At 39.1% G+C, this 13,770-nt stretch overlaps 1 protein-coding gene across 2 annotated transcripts in view; it reads left to right on the top strand.

Moving 5' to 3' along the window:
- SRPX (sushi repeat containing protein X-linked) overlaps positions 1-12,585 on the top strand; it is a 49,649-nt gene extending 37,064 nt beyond the window's left edge. For both annotated transcript variants that reach the window (XM_067297657.1, XM_067297649.1), the window contains 6 exons: positions 3,978-4,104; positions 6,193-6,314; positions 6,970-7,149; positions 7,995-8,128; positions 9,502-9,623; positions 12,043-12,585. In XM_067297657.1, the coding sequence (XP_067153758.1) occupies positions 3,978-4,104; positions 6,193-6,314; positions 6,970-7,149; positions 7,995-8,128; positions 9,502-9,623; positions 12,043-12,223 (866 nt within the window). In that variant the 3' untranslated portion in view covers positions 12,224-12,585. The remainder of the gene's footprint in view (positions 1-3,977; positions 4,105-6,192; positions 6,315-6,969; positions 7,150-7,994; positions 8,129-9,501; positions 9,624-12,042) is intronic.
- Positions 12,586-13,770: the final 1,185 nt, after the last annotated feature.

Genomic DNA, 13,770 nt, shown 5'->3' with positions numbered 1-13,770 from the left:
CCAATACGCACTTGAAAAATATTTTCATTATATCCTTAATTCACTGTAACATAGATTGAAATAGGTATTTTCCTACAGAAGAGTGAACGACTTCAGCTGTTTGGGTTTTTTTCTTCTGAAAAGGTTTCATTTTCCAGCTGATGATACAACAGAGGTTGTGGTAAGTGGTTGTCACCACTCTAACTCATCCTTTTTGTCACATCCTGGGAAGATTGTGTTGATAGGCCGTTAACAAACAGCTTCCAGCTACATCTGTCTGAAACAAGCTTTGCACTGTGAATCATTAATTGTACAGGCACTGATAATAGATGTTTCAAAATACAGAGCAATGCCTTGTGGAGGAGGCAGGGGGAACAGAACAGTGTTTTTCATTCACCCTTTTATGATTTCCAGTCAGTTGATTCTCTTCATCTGTGTACGCTTTTGGCACAGAATAGATGTTTTGAATTAACTTCCAGACATCATTTAATGTCATCAACAATCAGTAATAACAGGGTTTTATTTAATAGCAGATTGTTTACCTACCCCATTTGGATTCTTGAATAGCCATTGGACATTCAATACCATCCCTCTCTTTTTTCCCCAGTGTGCCCTCTCATCATCCTAAACTCACAAGCAATAAACCTCAACTTCTAACAAACTATGAGAAAGAGAGTCAACAAGCTTTTTAAATTTTGTTCTTGATGTTGTTAACAGGGTCAGTGCCAGAAGTGTGTTTAAAAAAAAAAAAAAAAATCTAAGAGCTATTTGAAAACCTGGCATTTTTCTCCACAAAATTCAAAAGGCTGCTTTAAAATTTAGTATTCCACTGCTGACCTGCTGTAATGCTGCCATTCCTGCAATGCCACTTCCAAGTGTGGAGCAAAGTACCAGTTGCTGCTGCTGCTGAGTAGCCAAGAAAAACTAAAACTTACAAGAATGCAAGGAAAATTATGGCTGAACAGCTCAAAAATTTTCATTAAAACTCAGTCTCTCTGCCCTAGCAGTTAAGATTCACCCATTTAGTGCATTGCCTTGCTAAATAACTTAAATAAATCAGTTTGCATTTTCATCTGTCTTTCAGCAGTGTTGCTGTAGTAAAAGCACAAGAACAGATATGCAGGGTCAAGCCATCTTGCAGAGTGTTCTGGCTTTGACTCTGGCCAGCAATGTGTGTGAAGTGAGAGCATCTGAGACTCTCCAGTGCTTGTGTGATCTTCCTTTCCCCCGTTTGGTAAATCCTCCCACAAGCCATCTTGTGGCTTCTTCAGCTGGAGTTTGGTTTTGAACCGATCCCAAGTTCCCAAGTGGGAACCTCTCCCACTTCATATGTTGAAGATTTGGGGGGTTTTGTTTTTCAGTTTTGTCACTTGATCAGTTGCTTGGATATTCTCTGGCCATCTTCTCGGCATTTAAATGTTGGGTGTTTTTTTTTTTTTTTTTTTTTTTTTTTTTTTTTTTTTTTTTTTAAGACCTGTCTTTCCTCTTCCAGACTGTGGTCAAGGTGCCTCTAATATGCTGTAGTTTGGCTGAAAATTTGTACTAGGCCGTGAGGAAAAAACCTGAGGTTCAACACATCCCAGTGGCCACTTGAGCTGCGTTCTCTTGGCCCATTTCAAAATGGTGTTAGTCCGGTGAGGTTCATTTAGTGCTTGTTGAATGCTAAAAGGCATCTGAAAGAACCAAAGGAAATACCTTTGCCAGGCATTTTTAGGTATATCTAGAAGTGCTGCCTGACCCCTGGGTGCTTGGTGATTTGGTTCCCACAGTAACTGCATCATCTGTCTTAATGGCGTGAAAGCCCCTGCTAGTTCATACAAACCAGTGTCCTCTGAATTTGCTGATAAATTAAGTGCTTAAAACACTGGGATTCTTAAATGCTGTTTTGTCCTTTATTCTATCATTAGTTATTTAATTTATACAGTTCCATCAGTACTAAAGTGCTGAGCTGTAGCTGTAGGAAACTGGCTAGACACAGAAGTAAATTTGGTAAGGTTTGTTTAGTTTTTGCCCTAATTCAAATACAATAATGGGTTATTGAGAGAAATGTAATTTTGTAAAGAGAGGAGCTCTCTTTGGCCAGGGTGTGAGCAGGTTTCCACTGGTAATGGGAAGGTACTCTTAAAATAATGGAGCAAGCGAGGATCATGAAGAGGAAAGGAGAGAAAGCAAGTGTTCCCTGCAGCAGGAGTGGAAGTTTGAAAAGTCTGCTTTTTCACATATTACGGCAGATAATGAGTGAGGAATGGATGAAGTCACAAAATGGAAAAGTTAAGTAACTAAATGAAATGGAAGAGAAAAAAAGAGATGCATTATGTATCTTCAGTGATGGACGTTCTTGTAAAGTACATGATGTTTCAAATGCTATTTAGAGGATTTTGCTGTTCATTTTTGATTGCTCCACTAGCTGTAGCGTGAAGTCTTAAGAGCTTCACCTTCTAGTAGGATCTACGAAGAAATCAAAAGAACAGTTAGCCTACCAGTATTGTAGGAAGATATGCTTGCTTATTTATTTATTAAAAAAAAAAAAAAAACACACAAAAACAAGCATTTGTGAAAAGCTGTTTGCAATATTCCTGTTGTGAATAACATTCGTAGGTCACTTGCAAGCCCCCCCCACCCCTCCCTGACACACAGACATACACTCCCTCCCATGTAAAATTAAGACAGGAGCTCTTTCTATGGAAATGTCTCAGAAAGCTGTTGGGTTTAGAAGTGGTCTTACAGAAGAAATACAAGGGAGCCAGTTTTTGAGGATTCCAAGTTCTTAGAATACCATTAAAAGTTTGAAGTGGCTGTATCAGGGCTGTACTTGGCCAGTTAAACTGGTACAAAACATTGTATATTGCTGCTTGTGTGAGGGTCTGTAAAATTATTTTATATATTTGAAGCTTTATAAAGACTTAACCCTCTTCTGATTGCTATTTATTTATTTTTTTCAAATAAAACCAGATTGTATTTTCTGTGCCTGCCTTGCGAATGAAAAACCCAGGCCTGCCTCCCTTTAAATTTAAGCAGCATTTTAGGGACTGTCTTCTATTTACAGGTAAAGAGAGTAGTCTGTCTCTGTTTTTTAAAGCTAGCATGTGACTCCGTGGATTTAGACTTCATTTTGGGCATAATCCAAGACATGGTCAAACCCCTGAGACTAAGCTATTGAAGGCACTTTTTTGTATGTAGTGACTGTGATGGTATTTGGGCTTGGTTCACCCATGTATTTCTGCTGTGCTGGCAGGATTGGCAATGAGACTGGATGAAGAAGAGCAGCTGTGAATCACCTTTATCTTCTATCGGTGTCTTTTATCCTTACCACTGTTCTCTTATCCCTGAATAATAGTGGCAGTGTTCTGGAGGCAGTTGATCAAGGTTTCAAAACTTACCTGGTTTACTTTTTCTTTTGTATAACCCTTAAGGCATTATAAGAATTACTTGAGAAATGCATTACCAAATGCAGTAAAAATGCAGTAGCCATTCTCTCCAAAAAGACAATTTCTGGTTTCTCTTGTTATCATTGCTGCAGGAAAAATAACCAACAAGTTAACAGTAGAAGTGATTAACATGTTCAGTGTGCTTTGCAAATGTGTTTAATCACCACTGCAACTGCACAGATGAAGGAAGAGAGGCAGAGCAGGTGAACAGAAGGTCCAGGTTCCTTGGGTACAATCTTAGGCATCCTTCCTTACAGCCCAAAACTAAATACAGCCTATTTGCTAACATTGCTTTTTAACTGGGGACTATCTAAACAAAGTTATGATAACTACTTTTTACTGAGTTATTTGTATAGGGGGACTGATCATTCTCATCTCTTACTCTTCTTACAAAAGCACACAGAAAAGGAGAAGTGCACATTGAACCTGCCTTGGCTGGGAGGGATTCAGGTGTTTAGGAGGCCAGGTAAAGGTGGTCCTAGTGTATGTTGACAGTGTGAGAGCTGTGAAGAAAATGAGTAGCTGTAACAAATCTATAGGTACCCATTTCTCTGATATTTGTTTCAACAGATACAGAACCACCAAGAATCCAGTGCCCGAGTGTGAAGGAGAAAACTGCAGAGCCAAATAAGTTGACAGCCAGAGTGTTCTGGGACACCCCTGAGGGAAGGGACACCGCTGATGGGATTTTGACAGAGTAGGTGAAAATCTGTAGATGTTTGTTTTCTCTTTTTTTATTCCTGGGTTCTTTGCTTAGTGATTCAGCTGATGAGGGTTGCCAGGTACACTTTCCCTGTCGTTCATTAAAGATGCTTATTAATTGCTGTCACGTGTCAAAGCCCTCTAAAGAATTTTATGTTTAACTGAGAAAAAATTGACAACTTGGAGGTGAATTGTTCAGGAACCGGCACATAGAAGGGTAACACATTGTTGTGGTAATATTAAAGCTGATGGCATAAATGATGTTAGCCTTTTGACTGCACCTGTGAGATTTTCCAGAGCTTCTTTATGATTCCCATCTCATAGTGAACAAGTCTTCTTATGGCAAGTTACCTTATAGGCATAACAAAACAAAAAAGAATACTGCATAGGAGGCAGCAGAGACAATTTAGGCTGTGTTTTAAATAAACAAAACAAATAGTGTCACGATACAAATCCTGTAATCATCTTTAGGCTTCTTCCTGCAGTAGTGCTGGCTATTAATGATAGAGTTTTCTACACTTAGCTTTAAAGTAATGCTTCTCATTTGAAACTTAAGTAGCTTTAAAAATTGGATTTAACTTAATCTGATAGAGGACACATGCTTCAAAATCCCCTGTCAATTTTTATGGTTTAACGGTCATATTTTCCATCTGTAATATGAAAAGTCCTACTAACAATAAAGGAAATTTATCCACAGTAGTGTGAGGTGCACTTCTAGTGGCATCATTGTCTCTGATTTACCCATCTTCATCAGGCAGGACTTATATCACTCTATCTAGATTACTAGACTGATGAAAGTATAGAAAATCTGCTTCTTCCAGTGAGCGAGTTAAATCTTTTACCTGCATATTGATGGACTGGTTAAGTTAAAAACATGAAGTTGTATGCTTAAAGATGTTTATAGCTGTTAACTATGAGAATACAAAAAAGCTGTTGAAAGACACAAGCACACTGCCTTTTTATTGTTACGTTTTACATAATATTAGAACGAGGAACTCATTATGCAATTAAAAACAACATTGCTGTGTTAGGCCTAGTATGTTAACTCTATGGTGATTAACAGTATCAGAAAAAAAAATAATACCAAGTCTGCTAGAATAAAAAGTTTGACCTGAATAGCTGCTGCTTAGTGTCAAAATAAAAAAATTCCAGAGTCTTTTTGATGAAATAATGTCTGGTGAGTGGAAAAAAAAGGGACTATCTATCTCATTTAGACTTCGTCAGATCAGTAACTGTTTCCAGCCCCAAAAGACTAAAACTGTTGAATCTGTGGAAGTTTTTCCACAAATCATGTGTATATTTTTAGAAAATCTTGTTACACTGTGATGTTGTATACAGTCTAATTATGTACAGTGCTTTCGTTTGAAGCATTGAGTCCTGCAGTCTATTGAATATGTAAACTTCTTCATTACATGGAAAGCTCACTGTTTCAATACTGAGGGTATGATTAAGTGAACACTTGAATTCCCTTGGCATGTCTGGAGGATAGGAACAAGCTCCAAGTGAAACTGCTAGACTCTTCTACTATGAAAATAAATCTCAATTTCTACTTAATTTTCTGTACATTAGTACTGTCACAAGTGGTAATTATGCAAGCAGCACAGAACAGCCAGATTTGTAATGTCCCTGTTGTAAGAGGTTGGAGGTATTCTTAAACAGCAGTACTCTACCAGCTCTGGATTACACTGCAGCCCTGACAGTGGACAATTCAGGATACAAACTGAGGGATAATCAATCTGATTTTTTTCCTTGTACAAGGAAAAGAAAGCCCAAGATCCTTTGGGCAGTACATGACAGTTGGATACATTATAAATTGTCTTAGAAGAACAAAGCAGCCTCTGACTGCTCTGCTTCTCTTTTGTCAGCAAGTTAAGACTCCAGGATGGGAGGTTGTTAGCAAGTTTAAATATGCTGACCTGTGCTGCCCAGCTTCTTTCCTTGCTTCCTCTTGGTCTTTAGGCACGTAGCACAGCCAATCTCAGCATGTCACAGACAAGCCCCCACTCCTCAGGCTTTTACAGCACTGTCAGCAGGAAAATACTGATGAATTTATAAATTTGTTCTATTTTATCTCCTATTTTAGTGTTATTCTGAAAGGCCTGCCGCCAGGGTCTCATTTTCCAGAAGGTGACCACAAAATCCAATATACTGTGTATGACAGAGCTGAAAACAAAGGCACTTGCAAATTTCTTGTTAAAGTCAGAGGTAGGAATGTTGTTTTAAACTATAAATATGGTCACAGATTTGCATCTGGCTTAGTAAACAGTTTAGAAATGTTCTTATATCTGTATTTGTCTGCATACGCATAAGCTTTACATTGATTCTGAAACTGAGAGTGCCATCTTGCTTGAGAAGCTGGAGGCCAGGCCTGGAGCAGGGTGGGCAGCTGGCAGGCTGGAAGTTGGAGAAGGACTTTACTGTCCATCCAGCCTCCAGCTCTGCACCCCTTCCTTCCTGATGGCTTCTTCCTAACATTTGTCTTATGAAGTATCTGAAGAAGTCTTCTCAGCTGTGACTTACATGTGTCAAGCAGGGCTGCCCTATGACAAGTCCAGCTCTTTTTGGGCCAGAGTTGAAATCTATAAGTCTGAGCTTCAGATCTCTTTCTGCTCCCTGACCTCTTGTCACCATGATGCTATGTGATCAGATGCACAAACCTATATATCTGTATCACTGTAGTTTACATGTGAGTTAAAGAGTTTTTGGCATTTTTTTTGAAAAAGTACTTGACTATAAGGTAGCTGATACAAAAGACAGCAAGCAGAAATACATATTTTTTAATTGGTATTCCACTGGCCATGCTGCCCTAGTATCAGGGTGACTGATGCCTTATCTTTCATTTTTCACTTCTTGTTTAAAGTCAGGCGCTGTGTGAAATTAAATGCCCCAGATAATGGCTACATCAAGTGTTCAGGTGATGGAAATAACTATGGTGCTACATGTGAGTTTTCCTGCATCGGTGGCTATGAGCTGCAAGGAAGCCCAGCTAGAGTATGCCAGTACAATTTGGGGTGGTCAGGAGTGGAGCCAACCTGTGCACGTGAGTATTACCACTTTACAAAAAGGGCTGCAAGAGCAATGGTTCTCATGGAAGTCAGAACTGGAGAAAGGGACTGGAGGGTAGAATACAGCTACAAATTTTAATGCCCTAGAGATATGAAACTTATCATCTTTGTTTTCTCTTCCAATTTGTACTTACATTTGGAGCGTATGCCATCTTTGGCAGCTTTTGCCTTGGATGATGATGGTACCTCACAATTGATAGCGGTTTTTCAGCTGAAGCCTCTACACAAAACTTTACATTCCAGAGTCGGAAGTCTGTAATCAGTTGTTTTTTGGGTTTTTTTTAGGTAATAGGGAGGAAACTGTCAAATGGATCAGTTTAAGCTATAGAAGTATATAAGAAGTATAGAAGTATATAAGAGCCAATGCTCTGCAGCCCTTTCCTTTCTCTTAAACTCAGTTTAATGGTGAGGGGCTCCTCCCAGAGCCCTGTTTATTAAGCCAGTTTACTGTACAATTTCCAGCTCCACTTCCTTCTTCAGAACCAGATTTTAACACACCTAGCAGCAGTATTTCCATTACTCTCCAAGCAAAATGCCCACAGTCTGATGAGCCACTCTAGAAAGATTTTTTTTCTTCTTGTTGCAAGGCAGGGAAAAGAAATACTCTTTCACAACATGGTGTCGTACTTTGGGAGAAAAGTCTGCTTCCTTTCAGATGAAATTCTTGGCTTCAATGAGGCCAGCATTTCACCTGTATCTTGTATCTAATCACTTGTATTCTCTTGTTCCTGTGCTTTGGTATTTTTGCTTTTGTTTGTGCTTTTAGAAGTAGATCTGTTTTCAGTATGCTCTATAACTTTTGTTTTAAATTTAATTCTAGCCATGAATATTAATGTGAACGTAAGGACTGCAGCTGCACTTCTGGATCAATTTTATGAGAAACGGAGATTGCTAATTATTTCAACTCCTACTGCAGCCAACTTCTTCTACAGGATGCAGCTGGGAATGCTGCAGGTAAAACAGAATTCAGGGTGGTTTGGTTTTGGGTTGTTTTTTTTCCATGTTTTCTCCCAAATATTTTTTTTATTTAAAGACACAAGAGGACAAGCTGCGCTACTGGTATAAATCAGCAAACCTCAGTTGTTAGATTGCAACCACTAGAGACTCTGGCTGAAGTAGCAGTGGTTCTGGAGTAACCCTTTTTATATGGGTTTGAGTTTAAACATCTCCCCAGTCTCTAATTCAGCTCCATTCTGCACTGTATGGCATCTCTCTGACCAGTCACTGAATCTCAGGCAGTTCTGACCCTCTTCCATCTTCCCAAGATTAATTTAATATTAACTTGTGCTCTAATACCTTAACGGAACTCAGTCCTTAACTGAACTCCTAAAGGAGTTGGAAAAAAACCCCCACCATCCATCACTTCAGTTGTTACAGTTCATACAAACCAGACCTGCAAACTTTGTAACTGTAATGTAAAATGTAAATGGCTTTAGAAATAACTAGTGCGCAAGCAGACAAAGGACTGGAGACTCAGAAATCATCCAGACTGCTGGAGATATCTTTGTGGTATTTTGTTCCAAAAGAATAAGAACTGCTGGTAATTGTCCTACATATATATAATAATTATTATGCTCTTGTTTTGCTAGCTACACTTAAGGGATGTATCTTAAACATGTATGTGTTCTAAGGGAAAAGCAGCCAGTCCAGTGTATTCTTTGACAATGGCAAGTGCTTGCACCTTGTTTCTTTTTTCCCACAACTGGAAAAAAAAAAAAATCAGTATTAATAGGCATTGGGATATGAGCATGATAATGTTTTTAACTGTTTTTAAGTGACAGTTGTGTTAAAAGTAAAATGAGAGGGTTTTTTTTCCCCCAATAGATTAGCTTGGCAAGAAAACTCAATCATTGATCAAAATGAAATAGTTTAAAATACTAAATACAGTGGATATAGTACTTTACCCACTGCTTTACAGTGATCAAACAAGTTGGCATGACAGAGAATTTTCTGCAGATGATTTCCATTTCGCATAGTTTGTTTTGATTGCCAAATGAGATTACTGGCACAATGCTGAATAAACTGGCATCTTTTTATTTCATTAAACGACGTTTATATTTCTCCTAGGTGGTCTCTGTGCGTTGTTATTTTTAGAGTAGCTAAGAACCCATTTATTTGACATTTCTGGGAGTGATAAGGCTTCCAGTTCTTTGCAGTAAGAATTTAAGAGACCATTTAAAGTATGCTATCATTTCAATTTAAACTGTCTCAGTAACATACACAGAGTGAAATACAGAGATTGAACTCTTTATAAACACTGGTTGCACACTGAAAACAACCCATAACCTGGTAACTAACACATCTCCTTCTTCTTTTAACCCTTCCAGCCAGCACAGTGTGGTTTAGACCTTCGACATGTTACAGTAGTTGAATTGGTGGGTGTATTCCCAGCACAGATAGGACGAATTGGGGTAAAGCTGCTGCCCCCATCACTTGCACTGCAACTCAGGTAAAGTAAGCTTTCCCTACTGGTGTGTTTGTTTGCAGCTTAGCATATATGCTTCAACATGCTGCTTTAGATTTCCTTCATCTTATTATCTGAATATACATATTTTACTGTAATGTACATATCTGGACACTGGAGGGTAAATGTTCATGAGTAAGTTTCATGATTTACATGCTCCTTGCTAACTGTGAAAAAGCAGCTGCAAATTCATGGGCATTTGGTATTTATGAAATTAAGAACTTCAGCTTGTTTCACATTTAAATGGCAAGTGACCAGCTGACTCTTTCAAGTGCTGGGTCTCCCTTGTCCCTTTGCTCAAACTGAGTGGATTCCTGAATTCAGGTGAACTCTCTACACATCCTTTATGATTATGTCATGAGTTTTTTGGTTTTAAGTGCTGCCACTGAAAACACTTCAAGTGTGTTTATATTTGTGCTGGATTTGGTCTGATGCAGTCATGACAGTCTGCAATCACTTTGCAAGGACAGTCTTCAAGTAGCTCCCAGTGCAACCCCATACAGCAGCCACCTTTACGGTCGGGCAGGTGGCTGTGGCCAGGCTGTAAGGGGAAGCAGTGAAGTCCCACATGCAAAAATCATATGGGCAGTATTTCAAAGGGGGAAGCATCTCAGCCTCTCCAGCTTGGCTGTGACATTCAGCAGTTTCACCCAGCTGCCTAAACTGTTTTGACTTGATTTTCAACTGGCAGTGGGTTGGTTTTTGCTTGAAAGAGAGACTTCAAGTGCCAGTGTTTCCTAGAGAAAGGAGGACTACACAAGCCAAAAGTGAAGGGTTGGCTGGCAGGGGATGTAGTATTTGTTTAGGAAAAAGGACCAGGTGCATTTCAGGCAATATCTTTTGTGATATACCTTAGGAAAGGGTGTGGAGTTTCTTGTCCCAAATTAAAATTGTCATTTTCTCAGTCTGCTGACAAGTCTGAGAAGGTTTTTTGGATTGCAAAAAACAAAAGCACTAGCTCCCTAGGAAAAGAGGGTGGAAGCATGAAGACCTTCTTTTTTTACTTAAAAATACACATTAAATTTTAAGTGGTTTTCTTGTGGCTCTGCTCTGTAGAACATAAGCTTTTGTAACCCTGCCTCTACACCTGCACACCTCTCCCTCCAGTCTTTAATGGAGCTGGTATTGAAGTTGGTATAACCCACTCTGCAGTCAGGGAAAGTTAGTTTTCTGTTTCATTTTTGCTAGACTCTGTTGCGACTGCAGTGTGTATGTATGCTAGCATCCCAGTTCTAGACAGCACTTAACTTGAAATAAAACATCTTGAACATCTTGATGCTTTCCAGAATCAGTGCTTACTAAACTAATCAGCATAGGTAGCCTAGTTAAAACTTTGGCAAACTCAGAATGCTTTCAAAGTTAGCATTTGGATTTGTAAAGGGTAAACATTTTCCTGAGGAAGCCACATTCCTCTTGTGCTGTATCTCACCCATCACTCTAAGTTGGTGCCAAATACTATTTAAGTTTGAAATCAATAGCCAAGTTGACTCATCACAACAAGAAGACACCCAGAGTACTCAAACCTGTCAGATGGCAGAAGAGGGTCGATTTTTATGCTTTACATGTCATTGATCTTTTCACCTATGCCTGAAATCCAGTCTTGTACAGACCCTTTTCCACATGGCAGCTTTCCTGTCCTGACACCAATCCATCACATCTGCCTAAATTCATCTTCCCACACCCTCAATGTTGATGGACTGCAGGTTTAGGGATCTTGTAGTTCATTTCTTCTCCAAGCAAAAGATTAAAAGAGCATCAAGGATATACTGTAGTTACTGTTGGACCTTCCAGAAGAGCTTGAATGACTCATTTTACCACTCAGAAGGAAGCAACTCCTCCCTGATTACTGGTGACTTTGTGTTTCTAAGCTGGAGTTAGCACCAGATAGATAAGAGTTATTGGGGGCGATGAGAACAGACTCTTCAGATCTTTTCTGTCTTGTAGCACCAGTAATTTTGTCCTCCTTTGCACCATTGTGGGAGATATACTGTAGGGAGGCAAAGAAAGGAAATAGTCGACCTATAACTATTTAGCTCCATCACAACCTTTTTCTTTAGACAATATATATATATATTGTATATTTTTTCTTGTGTTTTTGCTCTTGTGATCGCAATAGGTAATGCATATGCTGTAATAACAATCAGAAGTCAGAGAAGAAAATAGAGCTGAGTTCAGTTACCTTGGCCCTCCCCTAATGCAGAGGTGTAGTCTGCAGCACATACAGATACCCAGTCTCTAGCTGATGCCCTGTTCTTACAGGTGAAACAAACTGGACTCTGTATAGCACACTCTGACCATCCCTGCATTCCTCTGCTTCTCTGCTTAGAGGTAGCAGGCTGGTTCTGCAGTTTATTACTAGGCAATAGATGATGGGCTTTAACAGAATGATCTCCTTATTTTGCAGACTGTTGCTGCGAATCCCCCATTATAACTTCAACATTGTGGTGATGGACAAGCATGGCATGGACAAGGAACGCTACCCTTTCCCAGCAACACCAGCTGAGCTTTTTGCACTTATTGACAATTTTCCCTTGAGGAAAGAAGAGATGAAACTGCAAGCAGAAATTGGCCAGTCATGTCCTTAATTCAGAATTGCAGGGTTTCATTTGTCAGTGAATTTTTTTATCCACATGATTCTCCCCTTGGTGCTACACAAAGCATGGCTTTTTTAATCACTGATGTACAGATTTTTTGTGTGTATTGTTAAGTCTGTCCTGTTGTGTAGCTATTCTGCATAGACATATGCATGATGCTTTTTTGTACTTTCAGCCATCCTTAGAGAAATTTCTATGTAGAATTATTACCCAGTGGAATTGCTTGTACAGACAGTGAAAAACTGAGGCACGTCTCCAGGAGTTTATTTTGGATTTTTCATTCAGTGTAAAATTGGGGTTTCTTTCTTACTGTTTTTAAGTCTTTTTATTAATAAAATATTGTTTTGCAAACAGATAGTTGTCTAAAATTCCTCTCAGAGATAAAGCTGATCGATGGAATTCAAAAGTTGGATCAAAAAATATCTCTGCAAAGCATTGTAACAGAAACAATAGCCTCAGATTTAAAGTGGAGAGCAACTCAGCAGTGTCTTTCAGTTCCAATATAATATAGTTTATCACAGACACAAAGCATAGCTGAAGGCAACACAAGTATCTGTTTTCAGCAGCAGTGAGGAGAAAATAGCTGATGGCAAGAGTATGGAACTCAGTGCCAAAAAGAAAATGATAAAGGAACAGTGAGCAACAGTAGAAGATGGACAAAAATTAGTAGGGGCCACATATTGGAGTGACAGAAAACTATGCTTTTACCTGGTACTCTTCTGCTTCTGGTTTTTCATGTCCAGTGACTTGGCATAACAGAATTCCTTCCCTCCTTCATCTTGGAGACAGATCAGCCTGTTGCTTTGCTGGCAGGGGAACATTCTCCACAGCGAAAGTTCATCAAGGATTTGTCATTTCCAGATCTGTGAAAATATTTGTTTGCAAGTCATCACTTATGAATTAACAAAAAGTTCACTGCTTAGTTAAGAGTGTTTGTTAGGAAACATTCAAAAAAGGAAAGGTTTTCTTTTGTTTTATTATAGCCTACAATCTCGCCAATCATTTGCAAAGAATATACATCCTGCCTGAAGAATATAAGCCAAAAAGGAATGAAGACTGAGTTACAGCTTGGGACTCCTGCTTACAGGCTGGTATATAATCTGATACATAATTTGATGTGCCTTAAAAGCAATATTCTGGTGGCTGTGTTGTTCATTCTTTCTTACCACTCAGAACACACACCTTCTTTCAGCCAAATGCTTGTTCATCTTTGACCCTGAAGTAGACTTTTTAATTTTACACTCTTCTGTCAGCAGGGGAACAGTGTAGCAGCATCTGTAATGAGATCCTTACCAAAGAGCTCAGTCTTTCACACCCTCTGAAATTATCAGATCTCTTCTAAAAAGGCTGTTTCTGCAAGTGAAGCAAAAATCAGCCCTGACACAAGCTACTTAATGCTACTTAATGAAGTGCATGGAGAGGGTCTTCTAAACAGTACAGTCCGCTTCTGAGACTTTTAGGAGTCTGTTAAAAACTAAACAACTAGGCACGGTGAGGCCCAGGTGATGACTGCCTGGAGTGCTGATGGCAAAAGCAAA

The sequence above is a fragment of the Apteryx mantelli genome, chromosome 1, assembly GCF_036417845.1.
Source record: "Apteryx mantelli isolate bAptMan1 chromosome 1, bAptMan1.hap1, whole genome shotgun sequence".
NCBI lineage: Eukaryota > Metazoa > Chordata > Aves > Apterygiformes > Apterygidae > Apteryx > Apteryx mantelli.
The sequence above is the reverse complement of the archived record's forward strand: the minus strand, read 5'-3'. Positions and strand labels throughout refer to the sequence as shown.